The sequence below is a fragment of the Brachypodium distachyon genome, chromosome 1 (assembly GCF_000005505.3).
Source record: "Brachypodium distachyon strain Bd21 chromosome 1, Brachypodium_distachyon_v3.0, whole genome shotgun sequence".
Lineage (NCBI taxonomy): Eukaryota > Viridiplantae > Streptophyta > Magnoliopsida > Poales > Poaceae > Brachypodium > Brachypodium distachyon.
Genome location: NC_016131.3, coordinates 61,468,409 through 61,485,538, shown reverse-complemented (window position 1 = coordinate 61,485,538; position 17,130 = coordinate 61,468,409). Strand labels below are relative to the sequence as shown.

The 17,130-nt window shown below is 45.6% G+C and overlaps 2 protein-coding genes and 1 long non-coding RNA gene across 4 annotated transcripts; all 3 read left to right on the top strand.

The window, feature by feature from the left end:
• Positions 1-836: 836 nt before the first annotated feature.
• On the top strand, positions 837-6,031 carry LOC100822610 (putative F-box/LRR-repeat protein 23). Its single transcript, XM_003561573.4, has 2 exons — positions 837-1,293; positions 5,121-6,031. The coding sequence occupies exons 1-2, from the start codon at positions 917-919 to the stop codon at positions 5,722-5,724; spliced, it is 981 nt and encodes a 326-aa protein (XP_003561621.1). The 5' UTR covers positions 837-916; the 3' UTR covers positions 5,725-6,031.
• A 369-nt stretch (positions 6,032-6,400) lies between these two features.
• Positions 6,401-7,664, top strand: LOC112269330. The gene is made up of 2 exons (XR_002961061.1): positions 6,401-6,639; positions 7,366-7,664. It is a non-coding gene; the product is annotated as an uncharacterized LOC112269330 (long non-coding RNA).
• A 415-nt stretch (positions 7,665-8,079) lies between these two features.
• Positions 8,080-15,614, top strand: LOC100822301 (putative F-box/LRR-repeat protein 23). 2 transcript variants are annotated; one of them, XM_010230299.3, is made up of 2 exons: positions 8,080-8,544; positions 14,787-15,614. In XM_010230299.3, exons 1-2 carry the CDS (start codon positions 8,171-8,173, stop codon positions 15,334-15,336), a joined length of 924 nt encoding a protein of 307 aa, XP_010228601.3. In that variant the 5' UTR covers positions 8,080-8,170; the 3' UTR covers positions 15,337-15,614. The 2 variants fall into 2 exon arrangements, with proteins under 2 accessions (XP_010228601.3, XP_024311679.1); XM_024455911.1 differs by having other exon boundaries at positions 14,777-15,614.
• Positions 15,615-17,130: the final 1,516 nt, after the last annotated feature.

Sequence of the window (17,130 nt, the reverse complement as noted above, 5' to 3'; positions counted from 1 at the left end):
TTCTCTATATTCTTTTTACTTGCAACTGTTAATTTCCTAGCAGATCTGGTTTCCGCATCTTAACTCGATATGAAGACCATCGGTCCTCTGTTTCCTCTATTTGCAACTGTTAATTCCATTGCTAATACCGTTGATGACCCGCCTCGTACTACTCTGTTAAGCTTTCGGTTTTTTTTTTCCGTTCAGATATCCCACGCAAGAGTACAAAGTATAGCCGTATTTTAGGATGCGTTTGGATTTACGGCAAAGCAAAAACTAGCCATGCCAGGCAAAGCTAAGCGTTTGGTATTGATAAAATATTCTTACTTTTGATGGCAATTTAGTCAGCAACTGCCACCAAATCCTTGCTCTCGAAGGAGAGCCGATTTGGCTCGCTCACGGCGGCAAGCGAACGAAAGATGAAAGAAAACAACCGCATCATGTGATAGTTAAAGTTTGACCAGTCAAATTTTACTATTTTATTCACGTTTTGAGATAGCGAGCTAGATAAAACCAAACATTGAGCCTTACCTCCGTGCTCAGCTAGACTAGTGTAGGCTGGCTTGGCTAAGCTAGCTGAGCTAGTAAACCAAACGCACCCTTACTCACCCCCGGCTCCTTGCCAGCGGCGTGACCTGTGCACCTGATGCGTCAATTCAGCGTCTCTCTGTGCCACAGGATACGCACGCGGGCAATTGGGACATTTTGGACTGGGACCGCGTGGGGGCATGTACCAGACGTTTTGGACTGGGACCGCGTGCCCTGAGCGAGCCCCAACATCCACCGTCTATTTCCATCGGACAGCCAGCAGGCTCCAGTCGGACGAAGGGCTGGCCGTCGTTATAGTCAAAAAGTACTCCAACGAGTGCTGGTAGGTGAGACGCCGGGAATAGATTAGAGGCGACTAGCCACGACGAACCGCCGAGCGCCCCCTGCCATGGCTTCCTCCTCCTCGTCCCGCCGCTGGCGTCGTGCCCTCGAGGAGCCCCCGCAAGGACCGACGCCGCCGGGCGTCGAGGACAAGGGCTGGGCGGATCTGCCGCGCGACGTGCTGCTGACCGTGCTCCATATGCTGGGCCAGGCCGACATCCTCACGGGGCCCGGGCAGGTGTGCGGGCCCTGGCGCCGGGCCGCGCGAGGCGAGCCGGAGCTGTGGCGCCGCGTCGAGCTGCGCTTCCCCGCCGGCCTCTCCTCCCGCGTCGATCTCTGCAAGGTGGCACGCGACGCCGTCCGGCTCAGCTCCGGGCAGTGCGAGGCCTTTTTGGCCCAAGGCGCTGCGGACTGCAGCGTCCTCTCCCAACTCGTCGAATCGGCGTAAGTACTATCCTCTTCTCTTGGTCTGATTCGACTTACCAATTCAAATCCCCCCAAGAGATCGATTTAAGTAGTAAGCCGGGCTCAAATCTCTCTCCCGAGAGAGAGCCACCGTGAAGCAGAGAGCCGGTGAAGTCCTTCGTCAATTGACCCCGGCACGTTGCGTTGCCTGCCCATCTCGTGGATGCTTAATTACCAACTTCCTAGGGGCCGGAGATCAGGGCCGGGCCGGCAAAATCCGTGGCCCTGTGCCAAATTTGAAAATGGGCCCTATCTCACAAAAAGAAATTCAACCGATGCCAATTATAACGCAAAATTCTCATGATGACGTAGGTATTGATTCTTGAAACACTAGGTACAGAAGATGATAAATAAAATTGAAGGGATGCACATCATCAATCTACTTGGGTATTAATAGAGAATTGGGAATTTTCTTAGTGATTAGGCAGACAGCGGAACTCAGCTCGTGTCCTCATCAAACTGCTACGGCACTGCTCTAGAATGAAAAGACCCGGGGACCGATCCCTGCCGATGTACAGAGTACAAGTATACTAGTTTTTCTTTAGTAGGAAAAAAAGTTTATCAAAACCTATCAACATGAGATCTAGTTTCGACGATCAACGAGAGAAACACAAAGGGCTTGAGCTGCTATTGACTTGATCATGCATGTGTGTCCCAAATTGGTTTGTAATTCAAACGCACCATTATAAAGTTATTTCAGTTCAGCATTCAGATCTTTAAATAATTGTACATACAACGAAATTACCACTGGGGAATATAAAACGAAATGCAAAAGCAAGAAACGCAGTGAAATCCCTACGTGTTGCACTTGCACATTGGACAACCCTTCCCAAAGGCGAGCCTTTTCTCATGAACACATACGCGTAGGCAGGTAGGCCTGTCTGACATCTTTTCACCAAGGCAGATGCTTTTATAAAAACAAAGTGCTGATCGATGGCATGCTGCAACAGAAACTCGAGAATTTAGGCCCTCCAGATTTTGGGGCCCTGTGCAGCCGCACTCCCGTCGGCCCGGCCTTGCCGGAGATGTGAATGCAGAGTGTGAATATGAAGTGTTTTAAGCAGAAGGGGGGCGAAGGGGTTGGGATGCAGCCCATCATTGAGTCATTGGCGAGGAGCATTGATTCAGAGCTAGTATCTGGCTCTGATTCACAGTGGTGTCAAACTTGTCATTCACACAAGCCTAATTCACGTTTGAAAAGAGGCCTCTGACATGTTTCCTTCCTCTAAACCATGTGCGGTGGACCCTTTCATCAAGCACGCACGCGAGAGAAACCGAAAAGTTGAGGAGGAAAATCTTTTTTTTTAGCCGAACGAGCACACTCGCCAAGTGGACTGACAATCGATATTATCACAGAAAATCCTAGTGATGGATTGACTGGCCTCACACACACGGTTCGAATCTTACATTCAAAGGAATTGGAAGTTAAGCTGCACACGGAAGCCGGTTGAAAATCGTGTTCTTTTTAGCTTGAGTTGTTGTGGACGTAGAAGCCGTTCTAGAAGTCAAAAAGAACACTGGGCCTTTATGCTACCTTTGTCCTCCCATATGAAGTTGGTTCAGATCAGCTTTTTTTTTTTCCATACGAGCAATTGGAGGTCAGGCTGTACAAAGAGGCCGGTTGTATCGAATTCTTTTCGTTTTGGAGTGTTGTTGGAACTGTGCTATGTCATCTTTGTCCTCGCCGATCAGACAGTTAACCGATTATATATAACTAGCGGGTGACCCACGCAGATTGCGCGGCTAGACTTGTATAATAAAATTATATTTTTATGTATTTGCATTTTTGCTTTTCTAATAGTTTCATTTTCTGTGCAGTTTAGATATATTGCATTTGGAATAGTTCAATGATTTTTGTTAAATATTTTCTTTGTTATATTTTTTACCTCACAAACATATATAGTTTTTTTACTTGTTTTTGTTGATATAGATCTTCTGAATGAGAAGACTGGATGTTCTGAATGCTTAGATTGGTTTGAATAACACATTATATTATAGATTAGATAGTCATTACATGTTTAGTAAGAGAGTTTTATTTTTATTAACATGTGTGCATACAAAAGTGTTGAGCTTGTACAGGTAACATGTGTTTTTCTTTGCATTTTGCTTTCTACGGAATTCTTTTATTTTAGAAATAGGATACTGGCCACGGAAACTGAAATATTGTAATCTCAGAAATCAGCCATATTGGAAAGGAGGAAGTAATATATTGCAGATTAGGTAGTCATTACATGCTTTGCCAAGAGATTAAACCATGTACCGGCGTCGAGTACGGTTGTTCCAGCTACGTTGGTACGCCTGGCTACGACCGACACGTAGTTTGCCTGTATCCCATGAGTTTCTTATTTTTCAAAATATTTAATTTGCCTATAAGACTTGATGGGTTCAGTTCTAAGCTTCATTCTTCACCTAGCGTTGTCGCACCAGCATCCGCCTCTGCCTCTTTGATTCTCACTGTCATCCAGCGACTCTCGCCTCCCAGTTTTCTTTTGCTGTAGGTTGATGGCTTTCGTCTATCAGTCGTCGCCCACCTGTTGCATTTAAATTTGTTCGCAACCTTTTTATTTTAGATAATTTAAGAAGTTTTCTTTTAGACATCAATCACAAAGATAATTTAAGAAGTTTTCTTTAGCATGGATCACATACATATTAGTTTTTTAGTCCACAATTATTATATTTTTTGTTTAGATAATGCCGTAAGCAGTTCTTTTTATGTAGCATAATTTGTATCTGTTAGGCCCATCGTTCATCGGCATGTACAATTTTTATGAGTTTTTTGGGACATCCATAATAGACTTGTACTCTTTGAAACTAAAATATAAATGTATAGTATCATATGTTTGCTGCCATGGAATCCGTAAAAGAGGCCGACATGATTTGTGCCGGAGACAAAGTTAGTGGAGCATGAAGGAAACCGAACCCATGAGTTATTTGATTGCTGAATTCAATGATCATAGTAGATTGCATGTACATGTACACTTACCAATTGTTATACGAATCGGACAGCAACTCTTGTTGGCTATTGGTTTTTTAGTCCGCAATTATTATATTTTTTGTTTAGATAATGCCGTAAGCATTTCTTTTTATGTAGCATAATTTGTATCTGTTAGGCCCATCGCTCATTGGCATGTACAATTTTTATGAGTTTTTTGGGACGTTCATAATAGACTTGTACTCTTTAAAACTAAAATATAAATGTATCTAGTATCATATGTTTGCTGCCATGGAATCCGTAAAAGAGGCCAACATGATTTGTACCGGAGACAAAGTTAGCAGAGCATGAAGGAACCGTACCCATGAGTTATTTGATTGCTGAATTCAATGATCATAGTAGATTGCATGTACACGTACCAATTGTTGTACGAATCGGACAGCAACTCTTGTTGGCTATGTACCGTACGTGTGTGAATCCGATTACTCATAATTGGCCCAATAAATCTGATAGATCAGATTGATTAGTTTCTATTAAATCTGAACCCTACGATAAGCTTTGCAAAATCCTAGCCATACTGCTACTTTAATTAGATACTAACTAGACTGCGCTATAGTATAGCACATTATAACTCCGACTCAAGAGCAAGTCGGAGGTTAATTAAATTTTCCGTCTAGTACATCAGATTTGCTAAGTCCTGGGTAATTTAATTGTAAGGCTCAGTCTCGATCAAACAGTTCAGCAAAATTTAAAGTAAATCAAGAGAACCACACACAATTTTCATGTTTAGAAATGAACCTTTTTTTAGGGAATGTTTAGAAATGAACTTAAGTGAGCTTTGTAGCGAAAATGTAAGTCCACAAGTGTTTTGCAGGGCGCTTTCACTGAGAAGCCTCCGGCTTATCTCCTGCCAAGGCATCTACGACAGCATGAGACTCGCGTCAGTGATGACAAAGTTCAGTCTTCTCGAGGAGCTGGAGCTGTCAAACTGCTGGGGCGCCTTCCCGGAGACGTTGGCAGCCGTTGGCAAGGCCTGCCCGCTCCTGACACGCCTCCGGCTGAGCAGCAAGCGCTTCATCAAACGCGAGCCGATCGCCGTTATCAGTGGTGAGGTGACGGCGATAGCCACGACGATGCCCGCGCTGCGCTCCCTGCAGCTGTTCGCCAATCGCCTCGGCAACAGAGCCCTGGTGGCCATCCTGGACGGCTGCCTGCATCTGGAGTCGCTCGACATTCGCCACTGCTTCAACGTCGTGATGAACGACGAGATGCACTCCAGGTGCTCTGGTATGCAGACGCTCAGGCTCCCTGGAGACTCCACGGACGACTACGACCTCGAGTTTTCTTCGCCGGAGATGGTTCTGCCGGAGGCAAGGAGACCTGAGGTGGACTTCGACGAGGACGAATGGATCGTCGACGATAACAAATTGGAGTGCACTTCGCTTTGGTCTCCACCTCTGTCCATCTGGTACGATTGATTATGAGAATGCACATGTTTACTGCGCCAGAGCACTCTATAGCTAGCTAGCAGGTAGAAGTATCAGATGATATTTCTGTTATCAATTCATATCATGAGAGGGAACGGCTGTCGCTGGATGTAAATCTGTTACATTTAAATATTTGTTCAAGAGAGGACTCAGGACCAGCGAGGCCCGCAGACCAAAGAGAAAAAGCAGGGACTCAAGTGTTCGATCCAGAGCTCGCGAAACTGATCTCTTTCGATGGAATTTTTAACCAAAAATAGAGGATTGCAATCTATCCTACATATATGCTTTGGCGCTACTAGCTGTAACGTGCATATGTCATTGATGATTTGCCTTGCAATATCACAGATTCACAACAATGACCTGTCTGTGTTTGCGCGTCTATCGATTTCGATTTGAATTGGACGGACCTCTCTCATTTTCTCTAACAAACTGGTCGATCGGTAGGAATTTAATCTCCTGTCTACTTCTAAATGAGGCCTTCATGAATGCACGCCAAAATTGTCAGTTTCGTGTGTTTAAATTCCTCCAAAAAGATTTAAGGATGGGCTGGTTGGCTATGCATGGCCTAGTGATGCCAGCTAATTAAACAGAGGATTCCCTTTGCCGTTCACTTCTAAACAAAACCTTCATGATTCATGAATGCACACCAAGATTGTCATTTTCGTGTATTCCTCCAAATTCTAACGGTAGGATTTGGGTTGAGGATGAATAGCCCAGTGGTGCAAATAAATAGAGGAGGCTAGCTAGGCTCATCGCACCACCACACATCCTCTGCCCCCGCAGCCCAAAATGCATCCTAGATCGGAGTTGAGGCCTTCCAGCGTCCAGCGACGGGCCGGTGCGACGATATTCCGGCGGCTAGACTCCTGAAGTCCTGATCCTCTTCGGCCCTTTTCCTCACGCCTGGTAAAAATCCTGAATCTCTGCCTCTCTGGTAAAACACACAGCCGCCTACCTATAGCTAGATGCAGGACGCTTGTTCATAGTATGATCTTGTGACCATTTCTTGAAATCTAGATCGACATTTTCCTTTGGCGCGTATACATATCCTTGTGCGTAGTTTCAAATTTAACGAAGCAAAGAGGCTACCAGATACTCTCTCCGATTGGAGGGAGTACCAGACTGCACAGATGCATGTAATTAACACTACCATCGATTCTTGCTCATGCCGATTGATAGATCTATATGTATCACCGAATAGATTCAAATAATGGGTAAGCAAGCTATCTCGATGTATGTGTAAATGCTAGATCTAGATCTACTTTGCCACAGATGTTTTTCTCCATGAAATGTATTGCATTTTTTACTGCAAAATGTTTTTGTGGTTTTTGTTGCCCCAAGTATATCTGTAGAAACCTCACATAAATCTTAAAATATCAGCTTGAGTCACTGTGTATACTGTTTGTATATATATATCTACAACAGGTCTGTGTGCATGTCTAGTATAAATCCCATACATTAGGATTTGAAAGGCGTACTTAACTGTGGAGATATGTTAATATCGATTTAATTGATGGAGTTTAGTAGTTGACCAGACTAATTAATCCTTTTAAGGTCTTGCAACTCCAACCACACGGAGACCTTTATTCTTCCATGCATGATTAATTAGTAAAGTATGTTATGTTTTCTTAGATGGCTCAGGCAAAAGATGCATCGTCGTCGACCAAAGTGGGAACCATTGCCGTGGACTACATGGCGGAGCTGAGGCAGATGTTGAGACTTGAGAGTGCTTGGATGTTACCTCCAGCCAGTTTACACGACCCAGCATCATTTTCAGCAGAGTAAATTTCAAAAAACCACCGGTTTCATGGAGACACGGGTTTTAAGGTAATAATTTTGGCTTTACTTTGAAAACATGATTACGAGCACAAGGCTTTTGTATGTGATTGTTAAGGCTTTTCTTGAGGTAATAATTTTGGCTTTACTTCGAAGAAGAGTTTTTGTTTTCTTTCGGAAACATGATATATATATTACTGGTAAAAAGGGGTTACACGAGCATAGGCAAGTGCATTCTTGCACTTGCTTGATTACAAGAACGGTAAAAACATCGAGGCTAAGACAGGGACGTACCCGAAAACCGGGAAAACCGAACATCGGTCCGGTTCGGTTATTTTCTTCTGGATTGCGGTTCTCGGTTAGGTTCAGCTCTTCTAAAAAAAATTCGTCTCACCTGGTGAGTACTTCCTCGCCGTCGGAAAGAAAAGCTCACGTAGACGTGTATGTGTGCGCGTGAATAATGTGTCGCGGACGTGTGCGTGTCTCCGTCACGTCTGACTCAGCAGATTTTAGACCCGAACGATAGATGTGGACAGGGGATAATAAATCCATCCTTGGCCGGCGATGGAGTACAGATCTCGACTACAACGCCTTAGTTAACTCCACACAAGGACTTTGGACTTTGCCAATTGCCACGGACGAACCGCCGAGCGCGCGTGCCATGGCCTCCTCCTCCTCCTCTTCCTTGTCCCGCCGCTGGCCTCGCGTCCTCGAGGAGACGCCGCCGTCGGACGCGGAGGCCCCGGACTGGGCGGAGCTGCCGCGGGACGCGCTGCTGACCGTGCTCCACAGGCTGGGCCATGTCGACATCCTCATGGGGCCCGGGCAGGTGTGCAGGCCCTGGCGCCGGGCCGCGCGGGACGAGCCGGAGCTGTGGCGCCGCGTCGAGCTGCGCTTCCCCGCCGGCCTCTCCTCCCGCCTCGATCCCTGCAAGATGGCGCGCGACGCCATCCGCCGCAGCTCGGAACAGTGCGAGGCCTTTTTGGCCCAAGGCGCTGTGGACTGCAGCGTCCTCTCCTTCCTCGCCGATTCAGTGTAAGTACTATCCGATTTCTCTTACTCTGATTCAGTGATTCTGCGACCCCCGCCTCGCCGTACGCGCCTTCCCCGCCGCCCCTCTAGCCTCCTCGACCACTCCGACGCCCCCCTAAACTCCACTGCCGCCGCTCAAATTTCGCACAAATTGGTGACCAGCCGGCGCAATTTCACGCCATCGGTGGGTCACCAACTCCCCGACCTTTCCGCGAGCTTCCATAGGCCAAACGGGCTGCCCGCGGCCACCCCGCCCAAGTTCGGGTCGGCCTCGTCGACAGGCATTGTGGGCGGCACACGGGGGGAGCGCAGGGAGCAGCGGCCACCGGCGGCAGCGGGGGCGCGGCACAGGGCGCGTGCGGCGGTGCGGGGCAAGCGCGGGCAGGAGATGTTGTTCGCGTGGTTTCGTGCGTGCGTGGGGAGAAGAGGAGGAAGAAAGGAAAGGAATGTGTGAGGCTGACATGCGGGTCTAAGGAAAGAAATTGGGAATCTGGGATTTCTTCTTTCCTATCCTTAAAACTGATTTTGGGGGTGGCCGGGGGGGGGGTGAAATTGGGTAAGGAGGAGGCGCAACATCAGGGCAGCCGGGAGGGAAGCGGAGGCGGCGGCGGCGGCTCGTGGTGGACTCGGGGAGGGAGCTCGGTAAGGTCGGGGTCGGGTGTCTCGTCGACTTGGGAGGAGCCCTAATCGATCGAGTCGTCGACACTCAAGCTGGTCAGGCTGTTGGATGGTGAAATTGGGCCAGCGGGTTGTGGATTAGGCAGCACACCCTGACGCCTGAGGACAACATTTTCAATAGTGCCCCCGCGGTTTCTCGGACTGGCCTGAGCTGTAACATTCCTTCCGTGTTCCTCTATCGACACAAGTTCTTTTTGTTCTTATGTTATGGTTGAATATGCCATATCAATGGGTTTAAGGAAAAAAAAAAGGACCGAAGAGCAGGAGAGGTCACCTACCTGAGCGAAGGCCGGTGTGAGAGAGAGCACGACTCAAGCAGGTAGTATGGACAGGGGTACCGTAGGTTAGGGTTGCGCCGGGAGGACGGAGGACGTGCAGACGCTCCATCACCTTCTTAGGCGTGGGAGGGCGGGGAGCGGAGCCTAGTTGGGCGATGGCAGGGAGGCGGGAGCGTCGAGCGGAGGCAGGGACGCGGGCGCGGTGAACGAAGGCATGAGGTGAGAGAGGCGGGAGTCGGGCTCTGCGCGCGGCGCGGTGGATGGCGGAGGCGGGCTTGTCCTTCACTCTTCTTTTTATGGTCACAAGTGCAGGGAGGAGAGGAAGAGGAGAGGTTGCCGTCGGGATTGAAGCATAGGAAGGAGAAGGGGAATCGTTGTACTCAAATGCGCTCAGGAAGCCGAAGATGAAAGGGTAGAACTGTAGTGGAAGAAGGCTGATGTGGAAAATTAGAAGATGGGATGCTGACGTGGATAGGCTGCATGCTGAGCTTGTTAAATTAACTGCAGTTAGTGGGCTTCAAACTTTATAAAATTTATAGATTCGTTATTAGTCCCGTGGATTTGAGTTTTTATTGTTATTTATTTATGTAAATACTGCTTATTTGGTAAGAGAGCCAGCTCCAAACTAAACTAAATATAATTACTAGACCATGGTAGCGCGCGTTGCCGCGCTGTCCCCTTGTTTAAGAATAGTTGAGAAAGACAAGTTTGGATGTAATAAAAAATGAAGTGATCGATAAAGCACTTGAAATGAGAATATTATTTTGTTGGATCAATACTCCCTCTATCCCATATTAAGTGACTCAAATTTGTTTAAATATGGACGTATCTATATACTAAAATACTTCTAGATACATGCAATATTACAACACTTAATATGGGACGGAGGAAGTATATAGGCGACTATACATGACTTTGAAAGTAGCATAGGGACCATGAAAATACCTACGGAGTATTTATCTTGTTTGGCATGGAAATTAAGGTAAAGAAAGAAAGCCTTGCATTCTTTTGGCAGACATATAGTGTTTCCATGGTAGATGAGCTCAAGTATTGGATGAGCAGTCTATTTTGTGTTGTGATGCGACAAAACAATGTTAAAAATAAGAACCAGCAGAAGCCAATAATGTGATGCGACAAACAATGTTAAAATAAGAACCAACTGACAGTATCATTTTAGCATAAGTATATTGACATCAAATTAAAACGGTTTCACTTCTCCTTCGTGTATCATGGACCATATTTCACTGTCTAGTAACTTCAGAGTTCTAATTCTGATCTACAAAATACCGTATCATAAGCACATCATATGCAATATGTGTGCAACTAAACCGCTGCAATGGCATTCCAGTGTCAATTTGATTCCTTACATATTTCTTTTCGGAGCTATTTTAATCTTCTCGGCACTTTGTTCAACTTCACTTGCATATGGAATAGATCGTGCAATCAATACTTCAATTAGAAATGGGTGACCACTGACCAGATCCAAGTTAAGCATCCGTACCTATGGATATGAGACATTCAGCATAGCGAATACCAACAAATGCAGTTCCAATTCGGTCAAAAACAAATGCAGTTCCAAACTACAACATTTTACATTGATATCTTCTCTTCCAGAAGCATGAAACTTGAAGCCATCACATTTGCAGATGGTACGTACATCTCCAATAATGTCCTACAAAAGGGTGTAGCAGTTTTCAACTGTGTCTCTTCTTGAGTTGGGACTTGACTCTTGAGATAGAGAGAGGGAGGCAGTGTGTTTTACCTCAACTGATGCTCTCCCCTTCCTTCATCATCAATTATCCACCTTGACTGACTTACATTTCGTGAAAGCTGACAATAGAGAATAGTATCATGAAGGATTCATAACCTGTTTGTAATATCAACTGAAGAGCAAACATAGACGTAGTATGCATAGAGAAGCACTTACCAAGTGACATAAAATTGATATATGGTGCAATAGTACATTATTATATTTTTTAAAGAAATATACTTGATTTTTTAACCACCTTTAATAAGGTTGAACAGTGACTCGCAGAATTACATAATTCTTGACGGAAGTAATTCTACGAGGAAGCAGTGATTAACAAAAAAAAAATCATAAGTTTGCTATTAGGAAAATTATCCCTTACTGATCGACAACAGAGAGGTGCATTTTTTGCAACTGACAATTCTCGTAAGCATACCTTCAACTATCTTTCACCAATAAGTATGGACAATCTTAGGCAGGATATCACAAGATGTCAAAGTTTTAACACCTGAAGGGGAATTAGATCGACCTGAAAATCAGTAAAAATACATGGCCAATATCTTGGGTAAATGGATCTTATAAGTAGAAAATTGGCACCTTTTCAGGAGGGAGCTGAAATAAACTACAAAACTCAATATGTGTTTATCATCGTCTGTTTCACTCAAGGGTTTTGTGAGTGAATGAATCTGTTTCACTCAACATGTGCTTATCATCGTCCGCTGAATTTCTTCTAGAATCAGTCCACTCTTGATCTTGAATACACTCAAGGGTTAGGTGAGTGAATGAATCTATTTCACTCAATATATGTTTATCATCGTCCGTTGAATTCTTCTAGAATCAGTCCTTCTCTTGATTCTGCTAAAACATCATGTAAATCATAATATCAATGAAAAATAGATGCATACAAAAGGATGATTAAATTAGTTTGTTAAAAAAAATGGCCACTCTTCAAGAAGTTCACTCAGTTTTTGCGGCAATGCCTTATCTGCTTTTCTTTTATGATTGCCGTCATTTGGCAATAAAATTTTGAGCTTCTGTCTATGCTTGGAGAGAACACCTCTGCCGCCTGCCTTGCCATCGCCTGAAGAGGGAGTCACAGCCGTCTGTACAGTCTCCGCCGTGGTAATATCGAAGCAAGACATAAAGCTAATTCCCTGCAATCAACCAAACCAGCTGGAACCCTCCCCCAACGACCCCTGTGGGAACACAGCAGCAAAGCATGTGAATTAGCATGTTCCAGAAGAAAAACAACTTCAAAGCTGGATTGTATTTATCCATACATGACAAAACAAAACCTCTTGCATCAGAGAGTAATTTTCTAGCCTAAACATGATGTATAACTTGTATGAAAATCTGAAAGATATAAGCATACAAATGGCTACCGTACTAAGACAAAATTAAGCTGACATCCATAGAAAAATAAACCCTACCTAGGCAACAATCATGGTTGCCGGCAGGGGAAGTGGAAGGGACGGGATTAGCAAAGATGGAAAAGAAGTATAAATAGACGGGAGACCAAAAAATCGTAAGCAACTGGAGGTCGAGGGGTACCAATACCATAGCATTGAAAACCATCTTGAAGGCGGCAGTTTCTGTACGGGAGCGTTTGCTCACCTCCTGCGGCGCCGCGGTGCGCCTGTCCGTCTCCGCGACGGCAGTGCGCGAGGGTTGGGGTTGGGCCGTTGGGGACTGGGGCACCGAGGCCGCCGAGCTGAATCGGCCGTGTGCCCGTGCCCAAAGATTTGTGCAAAACGGGAGGAGAAGCGAAGGAGGGACCGAGGAGCCAGGCGACGCGAGAAATGGGCCGTTTACCGGCCTTGTTAACCAGCGGCCATCGATTTTCCTGGCGGAGCAGCGTCCAGCCCAACCGGAGAAGTCCAGCCGCGAGGCCCAGGTGCGTTTGGACGGCCGGAGATGGCAAAAAAACCGATCGGACGGCTGAGAGGGGTGATGGCCTGAGAACGCTCGGAGTCCGTCCCATTTTGTTGTCTCTGATATACTCCCTCCGTCCCAAAATAAGTGACATGGGTATACAAAACCATGCCACTTATTTTGAGATGGAGGGAATAGATTAAACCTAAATACTGCATATTTTCATCTCATAAATATTAGGGATGCCCGCCTCTTTCGTTGCATTCCTCCCCTCCCACCACTTCTCGTACCGTCGGCCACCTCCTGCTTTTTCACCTCTCAATCACCGAAGCACAACTCCTTCTCTTCTGGTCGCCATCCCTTCTCATGTTCCCTCCACCACCATCAATGGATGTTACCTGTGTGGCGTTCGTGATCAGCCTTCGGCTGGCTGGTTGCCGTCGTCGTCGAACTCATTTGTCAGCCACCCAAGGATGGCATTCTCTCCATACTTTCTATCGCAAGTTAAAGGGCAATGAAAGGTGTGAGGGTGTGAGAAGTCTAGGAAGCTAGTCTAGACTTTTTCTCCCATAAGAAAGAATTGACGTCAGGCTCCAAAAGGAAGTAGTCCAAAGTCGAGAGATAGAAGTCATTCTATAAACCGAAAAGAACATCGGGCTCTATGGCATGTTTGTCCTCCCCTAGGATGTTAGTCTAGACCAGCTTTTTCATACAAGGGATTGGAAGTCAAGCCGCACACGGAAGTCGGTCAAAAATCGGGTTTTTTCACCTTGAGTTTTTGTGGACCTAGCTATAAGTTGTTCTAGATGCTGAAAATAACACTGGGCCCTATGCCACCTTTTTCCTCCCCCAGGAAGTTGGTCCAGAACAACTTTTTTTCAAGTACTCCGTAATTGGAGATCAAGCTGTACACGGAGGCTGGTTGAAAATCATATTCTTTTTGGGTTGAGGTGTTGTGCCTACTACCTAAAAACCGTCCTAGAACCGAAAAATAACAGTCCCTATGCTACCTTTGTCCTCCCCATGATTTCAAACAGTGGGCTATGCTAAATAGCGGTGTCTTTTTGAACGCTATGCCAGATAGCGGATTAAAAAAAACATGAAAATATGGATGGTTTAATGAAAAAACATGATAATCAAGAAATTTGATGAACATATTTCCAGGGCTACAGGAGTTGGGAACGTGTGTGTTTTAGGGTTGGAGTGTTTTGTCCGATTTTCGAGTGTTTTTGGGCCTACACATACTACAAATTCCGCTATTCAAACACTACAGCTAAACCGTTTAGCGGAGCTAAATCGCGCTTTTGCGGAAATAGCGGCTGTAGCGGTAACGGTTACGCTGTCAGAAAGCTATAACGCAGCTATAGCGGAGCTATAGCCGGCTATTTAAAACCATGGTCCTCCCCCGTCAGGCGGCAACCGATTATATATAGTTTCGCTATAGTATATAGGCACAACGCAAAGTGCAGTTCGAAGGTTGATTAATTTGTCCGTCTACTACATCAGATTTGCTATGTCCCGGGTAAGTTAATTATATGACTCAGTAGTCTCAATCAACAAGTTCAGCCAAATTTAGTGTAAAGCACGAGGATGGCATGCAATAATCTATGTTTAGAAATGAACTTACTGTGCCTTTGCAGCGAAAATGTAAGTCCACAAGTGTTTTGCAGGGCGCTTTCGCTGAAAAGCCTCCGGCTAGTCTCTTGCCAAGGCATCTACGACAGCATGAGACTTGCGTCAGTGATAACAAAGTTCAGTCTTCTCGAGGAGCTGGAGCTGTCAAACTGCTGGGGCGCCTTCCCGGAGACTTGCGCAGCCGTGGGCAAGGCCTGCCCGCTCCTGACGCGACTCCGCCTGAGCAACAAGCGCTTCATCAAACGCGACCAGAACGTCGTCGGCGGCGAGGCGAGAGCGATCGCCACGACGATGCCCGCGCTGCGCTCCCTGCAGCTGTTCGCCAATCGCCTCGGCAACAGAGGCCTGGTGGCCATCCTCGACGGGTGCCCGCGCCTGGAGTCGCTTGACATTCGCCACTGCTTCAACGTCGTGATGGACGACGACATGCGCGCCAGGTGCTCCAGGATCCAGACGCTCAGGCTCCCCCGCGACTCCACGGACGACTACGATCTCGACTTCTCTTCGCCGGACATGGATCCGCCCGGGGAGAGGAGACACCTGGCGGTCTTCTACGATGACGAATGGGAGTTCAGTTCGCGGTAGTCGGCAGCGGGACACTGTATGTTGGCGGCGAGTTGGTTCGCTTGATCATTATGAGAAAATGCACAGTTTAATTGTTATCCCTGAATAATTTACATGCATATGTTAACTGCGCCAGAGCACTCGTATATAATACGTAGTATTTGGTACACCTCTCACTTTAGCAGAAACTGTATAGCTAGCTGCTATGCTAGCAGATAGATGTATCATCTGATGTTTTCTGTTATCATCAGAGGGAACGTACGGCTGTCGCTGTACATAAATCTGTTGACATTTGAATATCTGATCAAGATAGGATTCAGGGCCAGCGAGAGTCCGTCAGAGTTCAGACCAAAGAGAAAAACCAGGAGCTCATGCAAGTGTTGATCCAGAGCTCGTGAAACTGATCTCTTTGGATCGATGGAATTTTTAACCGAAAATAGAGGATTCCAATCATAAGAGAAAAACCTGCATATGCTTGACCATAGGTGGTGGAAAGCCAACGATGCATTATCGCCGTCGTCGAAGGCAAGAGGATAGCTAGAAGGGCGTTGGGAGAGGGGAAGCTGTGATTGTTGGGTACGTAGTGTGAATGGGGAAGGTTTCATAGTGGAGTGGAGGCTAAGTGCAGTGGTTGCGATGCCAATAGTTTGATTCACCGGCGAGGAGCATTGACGTTTCAGAGCTCTGGCTCTAATTCACACTAGTCAAATAATTTGATTCAACTATGAGCCAACCGACTGCAAGCCTCTAACACGTTTCCCATCGCACATATTACTTCCTCTAAGTTGTGTGTGAAACCAGTCGATCGTCAAGCACTCGCGCAAACAGGGACACGTACGGGAAAGGGCGGGAAAGACCAAAAAATGGGGAGTTGAATCTACATTGCGTCAGATACATCTAGGGTGCGCAATTAGCTAGTAGGACTAGCGCACAAGCCAAGTGAAAGTGTTTTTGAACTACAAGGGGATCATAAAAAGTTTATAAACTCCATGGAAAATCATATTATTTGAGTACATAAATATACTAAATGGAAGAGATGAAGGAAGGATGTACTGAATAGTCAAATAATTTGACATCTAATTTGCATATTTCTCTATTGGAATTTTACGATCTCAAGATTTTAATAACACCCAAATGTAAGTGCTTCAAAATTTCTAAAATTTTACAGGGTTTCAAACATACAACAACAAGCTTGCTTTAAAATTTTCAAAGTTTCATGTGAAAGCATCAAAGAAAATCACACTTTGGTATTTCCCCATATCATCAATCTGCCAATAATGATCTTCTTAGAATAGGTTAAGCATATTGCCCCAATATATGGCGTAATACACAAGTTGAATATGAGGTTGTAAATATAACTTTTATTTCCACTTGCTATGTAAATATGTGTTTTATTTGTTTAATATAATTAATAAGACACCTTGTGAAACAAATACAAAAAATGTGCCTCCAAAAATCATTAATGCATTCTAGAATAACATCACTTCTTCCGATGTCTAACAATTACTATAAATTTATGGCATGGTACAATTGAAACAACGTAAACTAACTGGAATATATGTTTGAGGCTGATTTGGAAATTGAACGTCACCGTTAGCGCGCTAGTGGTCCCGTGAGTCCGTGACTATTTATATTTGTTTCGTATCCCTTAAAAAATTCCACTTCCCTTTCCAGCATATAAATCTTAACCCTAATCTCTTGCTCTCACCCCCTTACTCTCTCGATCTGGATAGAAGGCTTCTCCCTTTCCTGGTCTGCGCACACTGCTCTTTCTCGTCCTCTCACACTCGTACTATCAGAAGAAGGAACTTTGTC

What these genes read in the sequence shown, in the direction of transcription:
- LOC100822301 (XM_010230299.3), top strand. Translation starts at nt 8,171, where the DNA reads ATGGCCTCCTCCTCCTCCTCTTCCTTGTCCCGCCGCTGGCCTCGCGTC. An exon ending in TCCTTCCTCGCCGATTCAGT is followed by an intron (nt 8,545 to 14,786) that starts GTAAGTACTATC and finishes AGTGTTTTGCAG; the next exon opens with GGCGCTTTCGCTGAAAAGCC.
- LOC100822610 (XM_003561573.4), top strand. Translation starts at nt 917, where the DNA reads ATGGCTTCCTCCTCCTCGTCCCGCCGCTGGCGTCGTGCCCTCGAGGAG. An exon ending in TCCCAACTCGTCGAATCGGC is followed by an intron (nt 1,294 to 5,120) that starts GTAAGTACTATC and finishes AGTGTTTTGCAG; the next exon opens with GGCGCTTTCACTGAGAAGCC.